This window comes from Doryrhamphus excisus, chromosome 4 (genome assembly GCF_030265055.1).
Source record: "Doryrhamphus excisus isolate RoL2022-K1 chromosome 4, RoL_Dexc_1.0, whole genome shotgun sequence".
NCBI classification, from domain to species: Eukaryota; Metazoa; Chordata; class Actinopteri; order Syngnathiformes; family Syngnathidae; genus Doryrhamphus; species Doryrhamphus excisus.
Window position 1 is genome coordinate 22468626 of NC_080469.1, and position 18606 is coordinate 22487231.

The 18606-nt window shown below is 45.5% G+C and overlaps 1 protein-coding gene across 2 annotated transcripts in view; it reads left to right on the forward strand.

Annotated features, from left to right (window-relative positions):
- Positions 1-18606, forward strand: part of frmd3 (FERM domain containing 3) — a 71330-nt gene that overhangs the window by 36742 nt on the left and 15982 nt on the right. For both annotated transcript variants that reach the window (XM_058070275.1, XM_058070276.1), the window contains exons 7-12: positions 56-143; positions 350-438; positions 1749-1812; positions 6217-6305; positions 17290-17364; positions 17883-17951. In XM_058070275.1, coding sequence (XP_057926258.1) covers positions 56-143; positions 350-438; positions 1749-1812; positions 6217-6305; positions 17290-17364; positions 17883-17951 — 474 coding nt within the window. The remainder of the gene's footprint in view (positions 1-55; positions 144-349; positions 439-1748; positions 1813-6216; positions 6306-17289; positions 17365-17882; positions 17952-18606) is intronic.

Below are 18606 nucleotides of genomic sequence, written 5' to 3' on the forward strand. Positions count from 1 at the left end.
TTCTAACGAGTTCATGGTCGTTCATGGTACAGATAATCCTCTTATCTCTTTGCAGGGGTCAATGTGCCGCCTTGGCAGAACTGAACATGCTCCAAAGGGCTCACAACCTAGAAACATATGGAGTTGACCCTCACCCGTGCAAAGTAAGCATTTATCACATCGTCCAACGGATCTAAGTGATGTCATTAATAACAGATGAAATTGCTTTGCTGGAAACGTGACAACTTCTTCAAGATCTGTGATGTTTGAATTAAACATGTAGAAACACTAATGTACTGTAAGTGTGATAGCTATGATTATTATTGATGGGCCACTTGCCCCCCCCCCCCTGCTGTGTGTGTGTGTGTAGGACTTCACCGGCTCTACAGCTTTTCTCGGGTTCACAGCGACTGGCTTTGTGGTCTTCCAGGGCAACAAGAGGATCCATCTTCTCAAATGGTACACACCATACCTACACTTGCAGGGTGTCGCAGTTACACTGTATATTGGTGCATATACAGTAATGGAGTATGTGCCATTTTTAGTCCTTATTTACCTTAACTTACCATTACTTTGTTCTTATAATAAACATAAACAGTCATGTTAATGAATTCAATATTTGTAGCTATAACTTAGATCAGGGGTCTCAAACTCAATTTACCTGGGGGACACTGGAGCTAGGGTCTGGGCAAGGCTGGGCCGCATCAGGTTTTCCAAAAAACAAAAACAAAAACGCATTTATTAAAAACAGAAAAATATACATATTATATAACTTTTATATACATATATATAACTTTTTCAGTGCTTTGGTTCCGATTTTCTACAATAAAAGCTCTGATAAAACATTCCACAGTTTTCAAATATCTTAATTTTTATTTTTCTGCACAAAATAAGATGAAAAATAAATAAACAAATCAAGAATAAAGAAAATCAATCAATCAGTAATAATTAAATATAATAATAATAATAATAATAATAATAATAATAATAATAATAATAATAATAATAATAATAATAATAATAATAATAATAATAATAATAATAATAATAATAATAATAATAATAATAATAATAATAAAACGGCAAATAATAAAAACTTAAGAAACCACATATAGTTGGTGGGTGGACAAATTATTTTTTTCAGATTAAAATGAACAAAGCATTATTAGAGCCCTGTAGACATGACAAAACACGACTATAGTCACATTTATACTCTTTTTATTTACAACATATTGCGCAACTGCAGGGTCTTGAGACACATGCTAACTCGCAAACTAGAGAGCTAGCGACCTTAACGGTAGCCTTCAAGTTATTTCCTTTAAACTTAAATAGCCAAAAAGTTACCACTTCCACACGGCTAGGGAGGATAACTATTAACAGTTATTTAACCTTTAACATGAACATTAATCAAACGTAATCATTTTTTCTGGGTACATGATACCATACAGCATCCATATCAAACTTGCGCGGGCCGCACTAACATTAAACTTACATATCAAGGCGGGGGCCTCAAACTAGTGTGTGGCCCGCAGGCCGCATGTTTGAGACCCTGACTTAGATAACAGATTTTAACATGATTTGAAGGGCTGCACGGCGGACGAGTGGTTAGCACGCAGGCCTCACAGCTAGGAGACCCGAGTTCAATTCCAACCTCGGCCATTTCTGTATGGAGTTTTCCCCGTGCATGCGTGGACTTTGTGTTGCATGTCTTTGCAGGAAAAGTGCTATACAAATAAAGTTGATTTGATTTGATTTTTTTGTTCATCCAGGGGTGACGTCAGTAAGCTGAAGTTTGAGGGGAAAACATTTTATGTCATCGGTATTCAAAAGGAGGTGAGTGTGCCACCTTATGGCGTCTCTTTTCTCATATAAACTATGTGGATTTAATGTAGTCATGTGTGTACGTGTCATGTGACCCCCTTGAGGCTCTTCTTTCTATCCGCCTTTGATAATTTTCAGTATTTAATGACTTCTACTGTTGTGTGTGCGCAATGCAATGCCCCATTACACACAAATTGTGTATTTGTGTGTTTTGTATGTGTGTGTTTGTTACTGTTTCAGATCTCCTTAACAGGCAGGATTCACTGTAACAGGATGGTGGGTGTGTTACGTTAAAACCTACTCCCTCCCATCTTGTGATTGACATCACCCAAACACAAGATATCAAAAATAATTTGAAGTAGTCGGGTTGTAAATTCATGTGAAATGAATTGGAGTCTTGTGATTGGGATTTGAACATCTGGGTGTTGCATTTGGGCAGCTTTTTACGCCCCATTGTGAGTCATATCCGCGTCTCCATTTTAGCGTCCGCTCCAGCTGATTGTGTTTGACATTGGAGACCGACTGGCATCAGCCAGCGCCGCTCGATTGGGTTTAATTTTGGCGTCTGACGTTCGCTGTTCAGTCAAAGCCGCGTTGCTCTCCAATGTGTTCGGGTCTTTGCAGAAAAGCTTAATCCGATTGAATCACGGCTGCTTAGTTTTATCTTTTGTGTTTCTGTCTCTTCTCTCCGTGTGTAAACATAGTCGTCACTGGTGAGTACATGAGGAGGAGGTGGAAGATGGCACCAAAAATTCACTCCTGTGCTCCAATCTCCCAATTTGATTATATCTCATCCCCAACAGTCACCATCACCATCCCCACACTTGACTGCTGTGTGGATGTTGTCTACGTTTGTACGTCATGTCATGTACTTTAACGTGATTGTACATCAGTGTCTGGGGGGTCCGTCATGTTGTCTTAGGAGGCATAATCACGATCAAGTGCGTGTGCACTGCACTCATCGGACACAGCATTAGGTACACCGACAGCAAATATGTTCACATTTTCAGAGAAGTGATGTCAATTTCTACTGAAAGGGAAACTCGATTCCTTTTACCGACTCACAGTTTTTATGTACAGTAAACCTCGGATATATCGGACTCGGATATATCGGAAATTCGCTCACAACGGACAGATAAAAAAGAACCGATTTTTCTGTAATGCATTTCCAATAAAAAATCATTGCATATATCGGATTTTTTATAACGGATTTCGCCTATTTTGGAAAAAAATCTCCAGTCCCGTTCCAATGCATTTCCATTAAATTTCCCTCGCATATATTGGATGGCCGCATCGTGGCGCTCCGATTCGCCGAATCGTGATAGGCCGCTATACGACGTCATTTGCAGCGTTTGCAGCGTTGCCTGCGCGTCCAGGTACATTGGAAACATAGTCAAGGAAGTGCCTTTTTATAACGGATAAAATCCGATTTACGCATATACCGGATATAAATCCGATATATGCGTAAAACGGACATTTTCCGGTATACGCATATAACGGATTTCGCTTATATCGGACAAAACCAGTGGGAACAATTGAATCCGATATATCCGAGGTTTACTGTACTTTAACGTGGTTGTACATCAGTGTCTGGGGGGTCCGTCATGTTGTCTTAGGAGGCATAATCACTATCAAGTGTGTGTGCACTGCACTCATCGGACACAGCATTAGGTACACCGACAGCAAATATGTTCACATTTTCAGAGAAGTGATGTCAATTTCTACTGTAGGGAAACTCGATTCCTTTTACCGACTCGCAGTTTTTATGTACAGTAAACCTCGGATATATCGGACTCGGATATATTGGAAATTCGCTCACAACGGACAGATAAAAAAGAACCGATTTTTCTGTAATGCATTTCCAATAAAAATTCATTGCATATATCGGATTTTTTATAACGGATTTCGCCTATTTCGGAAAAAAATCTCCAGTCCCGTTCCAATGCATTTCCATTAAATTTCCCTCGCATATATCGGATGGCCGCATCGTGGCGCTCCGATTCGCCAAATCGTGACAGGCCGCTATACGACGTCATTTGCAGCGTTTGCAGCGTTGCCTGCGCGTCCAGGTACATTGGAAACATAGTGAAGGAAGTGCCTTTTTATAACGGATAAAATCCGATTTACGCATATACCGGATATAAATCCGATATATGCGTAAAACTGACATTTTCCGGTATACGCATATAACGGATTTCGCTTATATCGGACAAAACCAGTGAGAACAATTGAATCCGATATATCCGAGGTTTACTGTATTTATCGCAAGGGGATAGATTCCCAAAATAGCCCGCTTAAAGTGAGCCAACTTTATTTTCTTTACAATCATTTAAGGCTGTAGAAACCATCAACATACACTTTATAAACTTTGAGATTTACTCACATTTCTCTCTGGTTTAATAACTCTCAAGTTCAAATTTGATTTGAATTTTAATGATTAATCTACTTGGTTGGACACAAGAAATTAAGTGACTCACTAGTACTTCACTTGCCTTGTCCTGGTGCAGCTCGGCTGAAGCTTTTTTGTATCCTTGTTAGCTCATTCAATCACAGCCATCTGTGTGGAGTTTGCATGTTCTCCCAGGGAGTGCGTGGGTGGGTTTTCTCCAGGGAAAAATTGTGATTGATCATGTGTCCACTAAATTGGATGGAGCAACAATCTGGAGCTATATTTTGACTACAATTTATAGTATTGCTTCAATTTTGTTGTTTTTAAAAATACTTAATTTGCAGTAACTTCATTCATTCATTCATTTTCTACCGCTTTTTCCTCACGAGGGTCGCGGGGGTTGCTGGAGCCTATCCCAGCTGTCTTTGGGCGAGAGGCAGGGTACACCCTGGACTGGTGGACAGCCAATCACAGGGCACATATAGACAAACAACCATTCACACTCACATTCATACCTATGGACAATTTGGAGTCGCAAATTAACCTAGCATGTTTTTGGAATGTGGGAGGAAACCGGAGTACCCGGAGAAAACCCACGCATGCACGGGGAGAACATGCAAACTCCACGGCACGGCGGTCTAGTGGTTAGCGCGCAGACCTCACAGCTAGGAGACCAGGGTTAAATTCCACCCTCGACCCGTGCATGTGTGGGTTTTCTCCGGGTACTCCGGTTTCCTCCCACATTCCAAAAACATGCTAGGTTAATTAGCGACTCCAAATTGTCCATAGGTATGAATGTGAGTGTGAATGGTTGTTTGTCTATATGTGCCCTGTGATTGGCTGGCCACCAGTCCAGGGTGTACCCCGCCTCTCGCCTGAAGATAGCTGGGATAAGCTCCAGCATACCCATGACTCTTGTGAGGATAAGCGGTAGAAAATGAATGAATGTGCACTTGGGGGGGGCGTACAACAATGAATCTCACACACAATAAAACTAAAATAAAGTAAAATTATTCCAACAACATGCATGCTAGGTTAATTTGCGACTCCAAATTGTCCATAGGTATGAATGTGAGTGTGAATGGTTGTTTGTCTATATGTGCCCTGTGATTGGCTGGCCACCAGTCCAGAGTGTACCCCGCCTCTCGCCTGAAGACAGCTGGGATAGGCTCCAGCACCCCCGCGACCCTCGTGAGGAAAAGTGGTAGAAAAAATTAAGTGTTTTTGGTAGCAAATGACTTAAAACCTATTACTCCTTCATTCAGTATTTTACTGCTCCTTCACGTCATTTACATTAGTTGGTAATGGCGCCCCACAGCCGCCCGCATAAGGACTACATGAGAACCCAATCAGGAGTGTTGTTGTTCCAAAGTGTCTATACTGCTGTATACCTAATGAAGTGGCCAGTGAGTGCTTATGTTTAGGATATTCGTGTGTCACCTCATCACCCGTCACCCTCACTTTTGTCATTCACTGCGATGTCCTTTTTTTTTTTTTCTTCATGAAGTCATTTTTTTCTTCAAAGTGGGACCAAGGGAAGTTGTAGTAGCTTGACAAACATGGACACACACACACATGTCCAGTGCAGCACATGTGTGTAAATCATATCACGTAAAGTGACGCGTGCCAGAGAGGAGTGGTTGCAATCCGGCTGACCGAGCCACTTTAGCGAGGTCAGTGTTTACGTTCTTTTTGGGCCGCTTTATGATTTTTTTTAGTCCAGTAGAGATGTGTGTATTTCACCAACTCATTCTCATCCTATTGAGCTCCTTCCCAGTGGGCAGAATTGATCTGTTGTATCGTATTACCAGACACACAAAAGCACTTCCATCCTCCAGGCCCATTAGGTCCACGCCGCCGACCCCTAAAGCTAAATGCTTGATAACATGCACTTTGCAATGTGGCTGTCAGCCTTTTTTTTTTTTTTTGCACCGCTCCCTCTCTCACTGAGTGTTTAATGTACATCCTTCAGTGTTTCGCCACCTTAACTCATCCACTTGGTCTCTGTCTGTTCTTTCTGTGTGCAGAAGAAACTGGTGTTGACCTTCCACACCTCGACTCCTGCGGCGTGTAAACACTTATGGAAGTGCGGGGTGGAGAATCAGGCCTTTTACAAGTGCGTGGGCTTACACACACACAAAGTACAATGGAACAATTAGTTGTGATTTATAGTTTTATGTGTCAATATTGTGTATTTTTATAGTTTTAGCGTAAAAAAAACTGTTTACAACCTTCTAAAAATTATTTAACATTATTAGAGCCCTCTAGCCCTTTCATGCACGCATTATGATAACCTGCTTCAAGTGTTTTTGTGACACTTTAGGCATGAAAAAAAAATGTTCACCTTCATTTTTAAAAATCATAAATTTTTCGTGCATTAATTAATTTTCTACCGCTTAGAAACTGTGTAGTGTAGAGGCGTGATGCTGTAATCTCGCGAGAGGGTACGTGACGCGCGCAGGTCAGACAAGCGGAATACAGCGCTCCCAAACAATCTTAACTATTCAAACATCCGCAAAGTATCCTTAGATATAAACCAACATATTTAACTGCTGGAAAAGTTACAGTTCACAAAAAACAAACCTGGAAGATCTGGAGGAGTACATCGACGGTTGCTTCGATAGTATCGTCATGGGCAAGTCGGGCAAGTCACCCAAGACGCCGAACTCCAAGCGTAGCCGTCCTGAGGACTCCCCTGGGGAAACGTCGCCACCAGGCACAGACATCAAGGACATCCTCGATTCCATCGACAAGAGGCTGATTTGCTTGGACGGCCGCCTGGCTCTTGTCGAGGTACTCCATAAAGAATTTCAGGCCATCCGTGAGTCTCTGGACTTCAGCCAAAAACAAATAATCTCCTTGGTGACGGAGAACGCAACCCTCCGTGAATCGGTGAAGTCCCTCACCGACGGAGTTTCACAACTCCGCCAGGAAAACAAGTCCATGAAGGAAACGATCTTGGACCTTCAGGCTCGAAGCATGAGGGACAACCTCGTCTTTGCAGGAATTCCGGAGAAATCCGAGGAAGACCCGGAAGAATCCGTAAGGGCCTTCATGGCGCAACGGCTCAAGCTCCCGGCTGACGTCATCGGGGACATCACCTTCCATCGCGTCCACCGCCTGGGAGCCAAGAAGCCAGAAAATACAAGACCGAGACCCATCGTGGCAAAATTTGAACACTTCAAGCAGAAGGAGCAGGTGAAAGGCCGAGGCCGAGAGCTGAAGGGGACGGACTTCAGCGTGAACGACCAGTTTCCAAGGGAGATCCTCGACAGACGCCGTCGCCTGTTCCCTATCCGAAAAAAGTTCATCAACGAGGGGTGCCGAGCTGTCATCACAGTGGACAAACTCTTTGTTAATGGACAGCTATACCGCGATCGTGAAATTACACCGTGGCTGTATTAATCATTCTAACATGGTAACTGAATATGCTTGGTAAGGTAAGGTAACGTCCTACTTTTTCATAGTTACATGATAAAGGTTCGTATATTATAACGCGCTCATCCTCGTTAACGCCTGCACTCTGCCTTCAAATTACTCCCCATTTTTCTCCCTTGCATGTCACCTCATTCCTTTCCTCCCTGTCTTGCACACTTTCTCACTGTCTTTCCCATCTTTCACTCACTTATATTCCTGTTTGTCACTTGTCTGTTTTCTGTACCAGCATGTCTATACAGTTCACACACACTCACATAATCACAAACCCGCAAATACAAACATTGTACATAAAGACACACATCCATGTACACAGGTGGCTCGTACTGTACATCTGACACATAAACCTACAACACTGCCACTTACACACACGCATATCTCACACATGCATACTCCAACATTACACCTTCACTAGTCAGATCAGGAGGACTACATTATAATATGCCCATGTGCACTTTAAGCATATATGTAATAGTATATGCTTACACTACCTACAGGCACATATACTTCACACTTGCACATATATACACACACATATCATCATAAGCTAGTCTAGGATGTCCTCACTGCAATTTGTCACTTGGAATGTCAGGGGAGTCGGGTCTCGAGAAAAAAGACAAAAAATGTTTAACCATCTAAAGAATATCCAAGCAGACATTGTCTTATTGCAAGAGACTCACATCTCCAATGCAGCTGCCCATACATTTCACTCACCACAGTTTCCACACATATACCTAGCAAACTACAACTCCAAACAGAGGGGCGTAGCCATTTTAATTAGCCGGAGGGTCAATTTTACACTGCTCAACAATTCTATAGACATAGAAGGTAGATATATAATAATCAACATATCGGTGGACAATGTTAAATTTTGCATTGCCAACATATATGGCCCTAATGTTGATGACCCCTCTTTCTTTCACACCTTTTTTTCTTCTCTCTCTGCACACCTGGATTCAAGCTTGATCTTGGGAGGGGACTTCAACTTGGTATTTAATCCAGATTTAGATAGGTCTAGCCCAGCTGGGGGACATCGTGAGTCTCAAGCAACAACAACACTGAAAAAATATATGTCTGATTTTGGTCTTTGTGATGCTTGGCGCTCTTATCACCCTACTCACAGAGAATATACGTATTTCTCACCAGTGCACCACACGTACTCCCGAATTGACTACTTCTTAACAAGTAGCTCAATCTTATCTGACATATCAAATATTCACATACACCCTATCATTATTAGTGATCACGCACCAGTCTCTCTCTTTCTCACTAACCAAACCACAAGTACACCTACTAAATGCTGGAGATTTAATACATCATTGCTTAAAGACCCAGACTTTTTAAACGACTTTGAGAGAGAGTGGACAATGTTTTTAGATTTTAATGACCAACCGGGAACCTCGGCTTGTGTTCTCTGGGAGACAGCAAAAGTAGTAATGCGCGGGAAAATTATCTCCTACTCATCATATAAGAAAAAGAAAGAAAGATTATTGGAATTGGAATTGGAGGAAAAAATTAAACTCCTTGAAACCGCTTATGCAAATTCACAGGATGAGAATACTCTGAATAATCTTAGAAAATTGAAATTAGATTTAAAAGAAATTACTGATAAGAAAATTCAGTTCCAATTACAAAGACTACGTTTGGAGAAGTTTGAACATGCCAATAAATCTGGAAAATTCTTAGCTAACCAACTAAAACTCAATAAAGAAAAAAACTCTATCTCCTCCATTAGAAACTCAGAAGGTAACATCACTCACCTTCCGGAGGAAATTAATTCAGTCTTTAGGGACTTTTATAAAAGACTATACACACCTCAGATTAACCCTTCTGATCCAGACATTGAAACATTTCTAAGTACCATAGAATTACCAAAATTAGAAAAAAATCAGGTGACAACCCTGGACTTACCCATTTCACTAACAGATCTTTATGATGCTCTACAGGAAATGCCAAATAACAAGGCACCAGGACCGGACGGGTTTCCTGCCGAATTTTATAAAACATTCTGGTCACTGCTAGCCCCAGTTTTTTTTAAAATGGTTCAGGAAATAAAAGAAAATGCACGCCTACCCCCATATATGAATTCTGCTACAATCAGTCTTTTGCTAAAATCAGAAAAGGACCCAACATTACCTTCCAGTTATCGTCCAATTTCACTTATTAATGCGGATCTTAAAATAATATGCAAAGTATTAGCTAGAAGACTGGAAAAAGTTACCCCTCATATAATACATCCCGATCAATCAGGATTTATCAAGGGGAGACACTCAGTTAGCAATGTACGCCGCTTAACCAATCTGATTGATCATTCTATCATCCATAATTTGGAAACCACAATCGTCTCACTAGACGCTGAAAAGGCATTCGACAGAGTTAACTGGAAATTTCTCTTTGCAACCCTACAGAAATTTGGCTTTGGCGAGTCATTTAGAACGTGGATCCAAATATTATATAGCATCCCAAAGGCCTCCGTTCGAACCAATAATCTGATCTCTCCAGAATTCACTTTACAAAGAGGTACTAGGCAAGGTTGTCCACTCTCCCCCTCATTGTTTGCTATCTTTATTGAACCTCTTGCAGCTGCTATTCGACAACATGGAAATATTAAAGGGATCCAGACAACAAATGTTCATCATAAGATAAGCCTTTATGCTGATGATGTGTTACTCTTCCTAAAAAACTCACACTTCTCACTTCACCAAGCTATCACACTCATCAATAACTTTAGCACCTTCTCGGACTACTCTATTAACTGGTCTAAATCCATAGTATTGCCCATTAATTTCGTTTTCCAGAGCACCCCCTCTATACCACTGCGTTCAGGGAATATCAGGTATTTGGGCATCAACATTTCCTCCAATCTGTCAGACCTGATCAGCTTGAATTATACCCCACTGTTGAAATCGATTGAGGATGATCTTGAACGTTGGAGAACTTTGCCGATCTCTCTTATGGGCAGAGTGTCCACTGTGAAAATGATGATATTACCAAGGATCAATTATCTGTTCTCTATGATCCCAACCAAACCATCTATAACTTGGTTTAAGTCATTAGACTCATATATAAATAAATTTCTTTGGAAAAATAAGCCAGCACGAATAAGCCTAAAAACATTACAAAAATCTAAAGAATGTGGGGGCTTAGAACTGCCAAATTTCTCCAATTACTTCCTGGCAAATAGGCTACAGTATATCTTAAAATGGATAAAACCTAACCCCTTGGATCAGTTATGGCTAGACATTGAACAATCATTTAGCCAAGAAATCCCCATCTTTAACTTACCTTTCATAAGTCAAATCCTTAGGAAACACGATTGTTTTAAAAGCATAAATATTAAAACCACTCTGACAGCTTGGTGGGAATTTTTAAAAATAACCAGGTCCTCGCTCAATCCTTGCCAGTACACTCCGATCTGGAATAACCCTGATATATTGCTTAAAAAAAAACCCTTGGATTTTACAACATGGCATGACAAAGGAATAAGTTGCTTGGAAAATATCATAATGGGGGGAAAGTTTGTGTCATTCACTTACCTTGTTACACAGTATGGGTTAAGCCAGAATACATTTCTTGAATACTCACAAATTAAATCCATAATTAGAGCTAGGTTTCGTAACATATCTTGGGAAAGCTATCCCACCATTGACCAATTCTTAAACATATCCGCTCCCCAAACATTATCCAAGTTGTACATTCTTTTGTCAAAGTGTGACAACACCGTTGGGGTCCCAGTCTCCAAATGGAACCTAGATTTATCTACAAGCTGTGACCCTGAGTTCTGGAAGCAAATATGCCTTAATTCGTTCCGTTTAATAAAAAATCCCAACCTACAGTTGGTTCAGTTCAAAACCATTCATAGAGTACACTACACAGGGCAGAGAATGTTTAAAATGGGTCTAACCGACTCCAACATCTGTGTATACTGCCCAGATCATGTAGTAGATGATTATTTACACTCCATGTGGGCATGTGCCCCCATTAGTAATTTCTGGCAAGCAGTGTGCGAGGACCTTTCTTTGGCACTTGGGACCTCTATTCCTTCCTCACCTGTATTATGCTTGTTGGGTGATCTTTCTACAGTCAACGTAGAAACAAATCACACACAACTCCTCATCACAGCGTTAAGCATTGCCAAGAAAACCATTCTTATCAATTGGAAATCCAAAAAAAAACTGAACATAGCCTCTTACAAAAATCTTCTGTTAGATCATATAGCAATTGAGAGAATGTCTGCTGAATCCAAAGAACAACTGTCAGAATTTCAATCTATATGGGCTCCAATAATTAATCTCTTAAATTAATCTCTTTTTGTAATTCTCGAAGGGCTGAGTGTGCCTGTCTCTGCCCCTGGCGGTCTCGTTCCTCTGGCTTGGGGCATGGTCTTGGTCGCCGGGTTGCCCTGGCGTCTGGGGGGTGAGCGGGTGGGTGCCGTGTATCTCTGTCCCTTCCTGCTGGGCTGACCCCCTGGAGGTTCAGGTGGGGGTTGGTGGGGGGCTGTCCGGATCTGGGGATGGGGCGTGGGTGGGGTGGTGGTGGTCGTCCCGGGGGTGGTGCAGGCCGTCCCTCGGGGTGGTGGGTAGACGGGGAGCCGCATCCTGTGGGTGGTGGGCGCCTGCTGCTGCTGGGGGGGGCCTGTGTGCGTCCGGTGGCGCTGGTTCCTCCGCGGCCTCCCTCGCCCCTGGGGGTGGGCCGGGTTTGCCCTGGGTGCTCTGGCCTGGCTACTGTGTGGGACCGTGGGGTGTGGGCATGGGAGGCTTTGGCCCTGCCCTTGGTGTGGGCACGGGTGGTTATACCCCGCTGCCCTTGCAGAGCCTTCCCTCTTAGGTATGTACATGGCTATATATGTGTGTGTGTAGGTATGCATGTATATATTTATTATTATCATATCTAAAATAGTTAAAAGATCTAAATTATTGGAAAATATATTTTATATAAATTATTATATATCAAGTATCAATAGTAGTATCATTATTATACATACATAACTATCAATAAATATTATTATTATTACTATTATTGTTATTACTATTATTGTTATTATTATTATTATTGTTATTATTATTATTATTATTATTACTACTATTAATATTATGGTTACTATTATTATTATTATTATCAATTACTTTACTTTATTTTTATTTATTTATTTATTTATTATTATTATTATTATTATTTTTTTTTTTATTATTATTTTTATTCTCAATTTTAATTTTTGTGTATGGTAGGTGTATGGCCCCGGGTGGGGCGCCTGGTAAGCTCATACGGGAGGGGGGGTCTCGTTTGTGCAGCTTGGGCTCTGGGTGGGGAGGTGCGGTGCTGGGGTGGGGCATTACCTGCTTCCCTCCCTTCGGTGGAGGGATGGCTGGGTTGTGGTGGATGTGGGGCGGGCGGGTGGGGGGCTGGCTGTGGGTGCGTGGGTAGCGGGGCGGATAGCGGTGGGGGTGGTGCTCTGCGCGGCGTGGGCCGGGATTAGCGGGGGGCTTGCTTGGGGGGCGGGGTGGTGGGCTCTGGGTCGTGGGGGGGCCTCGACCAAGGGTTGGGGGGTGGGGCTGGCCGGTGGCTCACGGGCGGCCCCTGCTATTTGCCGGTGTCTGGTTGGCCCCTTCTGTCTCCGGTCTGGTGGCGGTCTTCCCGCCTCCGGGGTGTCCTACTTGGCGGGTCCGTGGGTGGATGGAAGATATGGTGGAGACGGGTCGGCGCTGTGGTGGAGGGTGGGACTGGGGGGGGCATTCACTTTTTGCGGCTGTTGGGGTATCGTCTGCCTGGTGGGCTCTGCTGCCTGGTGTGTGTGTCTCTGTCCCGCCCTGGCACTCTTGGCTCACGAGCCCGGGGGGTGGGGTTGGGCTCTTCCCCATGCGGGTCCCGGTTCTCCTGCGGTCTCTGTGGTGTCACTCCCTGGGCTGCCATGGTGACGGATGTGTTGCCGGGGCGCGGTTCCTGCTGTTCTGGTGGTTGTAGGAGCAGCCTCGGGGCGTGTGGTTTGTCCGCGGCTCCTGGTGGTCCGGGGGTGGCATAGCTGGCTCAATCTCTGGTGGGGCCCTCCGGGGGGGAGCTGGCGGGCCGGACTGGCCGCCACGATGGGCTGGGTGGGGCCCGTGGTTGGTCCTGTGGCCCAGGGCTTGCTCCGGGCGGCTGGCTTGCCCGGCTCGGTTGGCCGGTAGTGCGGGGTGGGCGTGTGTGGGGCCCCGATCCTCCCTGCTGCACTGCACCACCTCACATACATGTAGGACTTTGGGGGGTGGCCTGCAACTGGTTTTGCCGGGGGCGAAGGGTTTCCTTGCGGATGCCCTTTTGTCCTCGGCATTCCTCTGGCTGGTCACCCTTCAATTTTAACCGCACCTTAGACACTCAGTTCTGGGGGGGGTCTGGGCAGGCAGGGGACCCACCATTGCTCAGCTTCCTTCCACACACACACACACACACACATACACATACACCACACACATAGGTCAGCCCTATGGGACAGGCCTATTTTTAATTGCACTATCTACACAATACCATCTTCACACACACAGGTGTAGCGGGCTGGACCGGAGAGCCTACTGCCTACCCCCGCGATTGGCCCGCTGGCTGCTGGGGCTTGGCGGCTCGCTCGGGGTGCCCTGGGCTGCAGGATATTTTGGTCTGGTCTGCCTGGCCTTCCTGGGGGTCCCGCTGGAACCAGCTGACGCCGGGGCTTGCCCTGGTGTCATGGTTGGCGCTACCTCCCTGGATCTGTCCTGGGTCGCGGGCGCCAACGTGCCCTTGGGGGGGCGTTCACCGGCCTCCAGGCAGTGGGGTCCGCGCTGCTGGTGGCCTGAAGTCTACGGTGGTGGCTTGGGGTTGTTGCGCTGTGGTGGCTGCTGCGGGGACCGGGCTGTGTGTTGGGAGGGGACCTGATCCTGCTCGTGGGTACGGGGGCCGGGGTGGCGTGTGGGGATGGGGAGCATGCTCCTCGGGGTGGGGCCTGCTGGGGGGGCGGTGCTCTTTCGGGCGTTTGGGTGTCTGCTGCCACTGGTCCTATGCTCTGCCGCATCGCTGTCCCTGTCTTTGCCAATCCCCAGTCTTGCCTTAGGGCTCGTCGGGGATGGTTCTCCGGTACGTGGGCGGAGCGCTGCTGGTTCTGGGGGCGGGGGGGGCTGGCCCTCCCGGTGGATGGTGGGGTCCTTCGGGGGCCTTGCGCTGGTCTTAACTCCTCGGCTCTGGTGCGTGGCCTCCCCGTGACTTGGAGCTATGGCTCTCCCTCACGGGGGTGAGCTACCCGGTGGATGTCGGCCGGCGCAGTGGAGCGCCTCACCACTCGCCTGCTCGCCCCCTCCGCTTGCTCATGTGCGGGCCTCCTCCTCTCGCCCGCTCCTTTGTCTGCCACACTGCAGTAGCCCTGATGCCGTGGTGGAGGGGAGTCTGGGGGTGCTATGCCTTGGCGGTCCGTACCTCCCTGGGCTCGGGGCCTGGTTGTGGGTCTGGGACCCCTGGGTCCCCCACCCTGTGATGCCCCGGACGCCCCACCCAGGGACGTCCACAGCATGTGTGTGTATTGAGTGGATGGGGTGTGCATGTGTCTGAGTTTATTTTATGTATTTATTGTTTTAAATACTTAGATAATTAATGATTAGTTTTATTATAATTATATATATGTATATATATATGTATATGTGTGGATGTGTATGTGGGTATATGGCCATGTAGATATACGGGGGGGGGGGGCTCTGCGGGGGTCTGGCGTAGGGTGTTCCATCTCAACCGCCCGGTCCTCCATGGGGCAGTGTGCCCGGGCCTCTTCTGTCCTGGCCGGGGCGGTCCTATGTCGGTGGTCGGGCCTGGGGTTACCTGGGGCGGGCCGGGTTCTGCTTCCTGGGGGTGTGTGGGGGGCGGGAGGCGGTGCCTCCGGCCGTGGACGGGCTCCCTTCCGGCCGGCAGGGGCGCCCCTGTGCCCACGGGTGTGTGGCCTTCGATGCCCTTCTGCCCTAGTAGGGTATGGTCTCCCGCTGGTCTCGGGGGTGCGGCTCTCCTCCGGCCTGCTGGCGCCCTGTTGCCGGTTGGGATTGCTCCTCCATGGCCTCTTGCTGGTCTCTTCGGGGGGTTGCTTCGGGGGCGGGTCTTGGGGAGTCGGCCCTGGCTTTGCCCACACCAACGGGGCCGGAGGATCTCTGGCGGTGGGGGCTTGACCTGGCTGCGCGGGGCGGGGTTTGCTGGGTGGTAGAAGGCAGTCTCTCTCCTTTTGTCATTCTCAGTGACAATTACACATTCACACACTCGCATTCACATACACAACACACCTCCATATGGGCACTCACAGCACATGGGTGCTTCTCTATACAATCTACTCTCTTATCCCTGATGTTTATATAGTATTGGTATGCTATTATTACAGTAATAATGATGTCAAGCAATGAGATTTTAATTACTGTAACTGTATGGTTGCAATTGTGTTTACTATCATGGGTCATGTCCTCATTGTTACTATTGCTATTGGTAAGTTGGACTGTTTCATTCCACTGATATCATCTCCAGTGTGACCCTTAGCCATCATTGACATTTAACTGTTCTGTTTGTCACTGTTGTTGTTTTGGGAATTCTTGTTGCTGCTGTTTTTGTCTCTCCCTCTACTGCCCCCCCCCCCCCCCCGACCCCACCTTTCTCTTCTCTCTTCTTCTTTTCTGTTCTTCTTCTTGCTCCGGTCCGGTCGTCCCAAATGGCATAACAAAGACATCAAATAACGGCAAATAAAATTTCATGGTACAGGGAAGTTGTAGCCAACACCTTTCCTGACACAGAGCAAATCTGTCTAGCATGTAAGGGCATTTAGATCAACAATACTATCTGCCTCAATGGCTGGACGGGACAAAAAAAAAAAAAAAAAAAAAAAAAAAAAAAAAAAAAAAAAAAAAAAAAAAAAAAAAAATTTTCTACCGCTTTTTCCTCACAAGGGTCGCGGGGGTGGTTGCCCATCCCAGCTGTCTTTGGGAGAGAGGCGGGGTACACCCTGGACTGGTGGCCAGCCAATCACAGGGCACATATAGACAAACAACCATTCACACTCACATTCATACCTATGAACAATTTGGAGTCGCTAATTAACCTAGCATGTTTTTGGAATGTGGGAGGAAACCGGAGTACCCGGAGAAAACCCACACATGCACGGGGAGAACATGCAAACTCCACACAGAGATGGCCGAGGGTGGAATTGAACCCTGGTCTCCTAGCTGTGAGGTCTGCGCGCTAACCACTTGACCACCATGCCGGGAACTCTGGTTTCCTCCCACATTCCAAAAACATGCTAGGTTAATTGGCGACTCCAAATTGTCCATAGGTATGAATGTGAGTGTGAATGGTTGTTTGGCTATATGTGCCCTGTGATTGGCTGGCCACTATTCCAGGGTGTTACCCCGCCTCTCGCCCAAAGACAGCTGGGATAGGCTCCAGCAACCCCCGCAACGCTCATGAGGAAAAGCGGTAGAAAATGAATGAATGAACTTAAACTATATTATGAAAGCAGGAAGTGAACAAATGTAACAGTTACTGATTGTAAAAGTACCAGATGGAGGGGTAGGATTTAATAAGCTTTGCTTCTTCCTACTCCTTTTGGACATGTGGAACCGGGAACTGATTATGTGATGCATTCAATTGTAATCTGATGCATGTTCAAATGAAATCCGTGGGTGTTCTTGTCTTTATGATAGGTGTGCAAAGTCAAGTCAGATAAAGACGATGTCGAGTAGCAACATCTTCTTCAAGGGCAGCAGGTTCCGATACAGGTAACACATTTTCTGACCCTTATTGTTCGTCTTATCTACTGTATATGTAAGTATGCCACTGCCGTCCATCTATATATATATATATATATATATATATATCTCACTGGTGTGGTGTTTATTATACTTAATGATACTTAAAGGGGACCTACTCACCACTACATGGACGCCACTTCGCAAACGAAGGCAATTTCTACAAACCAGAAAGGATTACGCGCTTATCTGCTCTATCAGAGGCTGAGCTTTTCATGATTTACCTGTGAAAATGTTGTGTACTTTAAAGATGGCGTCTTCCCCCCCACCTCAGACATGCAATTTACGACGTAACCGTCAATCTCAGCCACAATAGGCTAGTGTGTGGGATGTTGTGGCCTGCTGCTTTGGACTATTGTGGTCCGGAAACCTTCCCTAACAATCAGGCTAATGGAGCTGCTAAGCCTGCTGGCAGGAAATTACTTGCAAACACAACCCACATGACCAAAATGGAACCGAAAATCATTACCAAATGTGTGTTTCTGCAGTGGAAGAGTAGCCAAGGAGGTGATAGAGGCCAGTTCTAAAATCCAGAGAGAGCCACCTGAGGTGCGGAGGTAAGGTCAACTTATCCCTAATAATGTGTTTGACCTACTATAGTTTGTCACATGACATTAGTGTTAAGACAGTTGATACACTTGATCACATGGACATTTATTAACAAGAATATTGCACAATACAACAACACAACCAATGTTGTAATAGTAGTCGCAGGAAACGACTCAACCAGCATTAATAGCGCTGCTGAGTTCATTGTAAACAACAGTACGGACAGTGTAACGCATGAGTTTCACACCAGCTGTACCAACATTTTAAAGTGCACGCAGAGGTAGATAAAGCTGAATGCTAAACCTGGTTTATCCAAGTAGGATTCATTATTCATTCATTCATTTTCTACCGCTTATCCTCACGAGGGTCGCCGGGGTGCTGGAGCCTATCCCAGCTGTCTTCGGGCGACTGGTGGCCAGCCAATCACAGGGCACATATAGACAAACAACCATTCACACTCACATTCATACCTATGGACAATTTGGAGTCGCTAATTAACCTAGCATGTTTTTGGAATGTGGGAGGAAACCGGATTACCCACGCATGCACGGGGAGAACATGCAAACTCCACACAGAGAGGGTCGAGGGTGGAATTGAACCCTGGTCTCCTAGCTGTGAGGTCTGTTCGCTAACCACACGATCGCTGTGCAGCCCATAGGATTC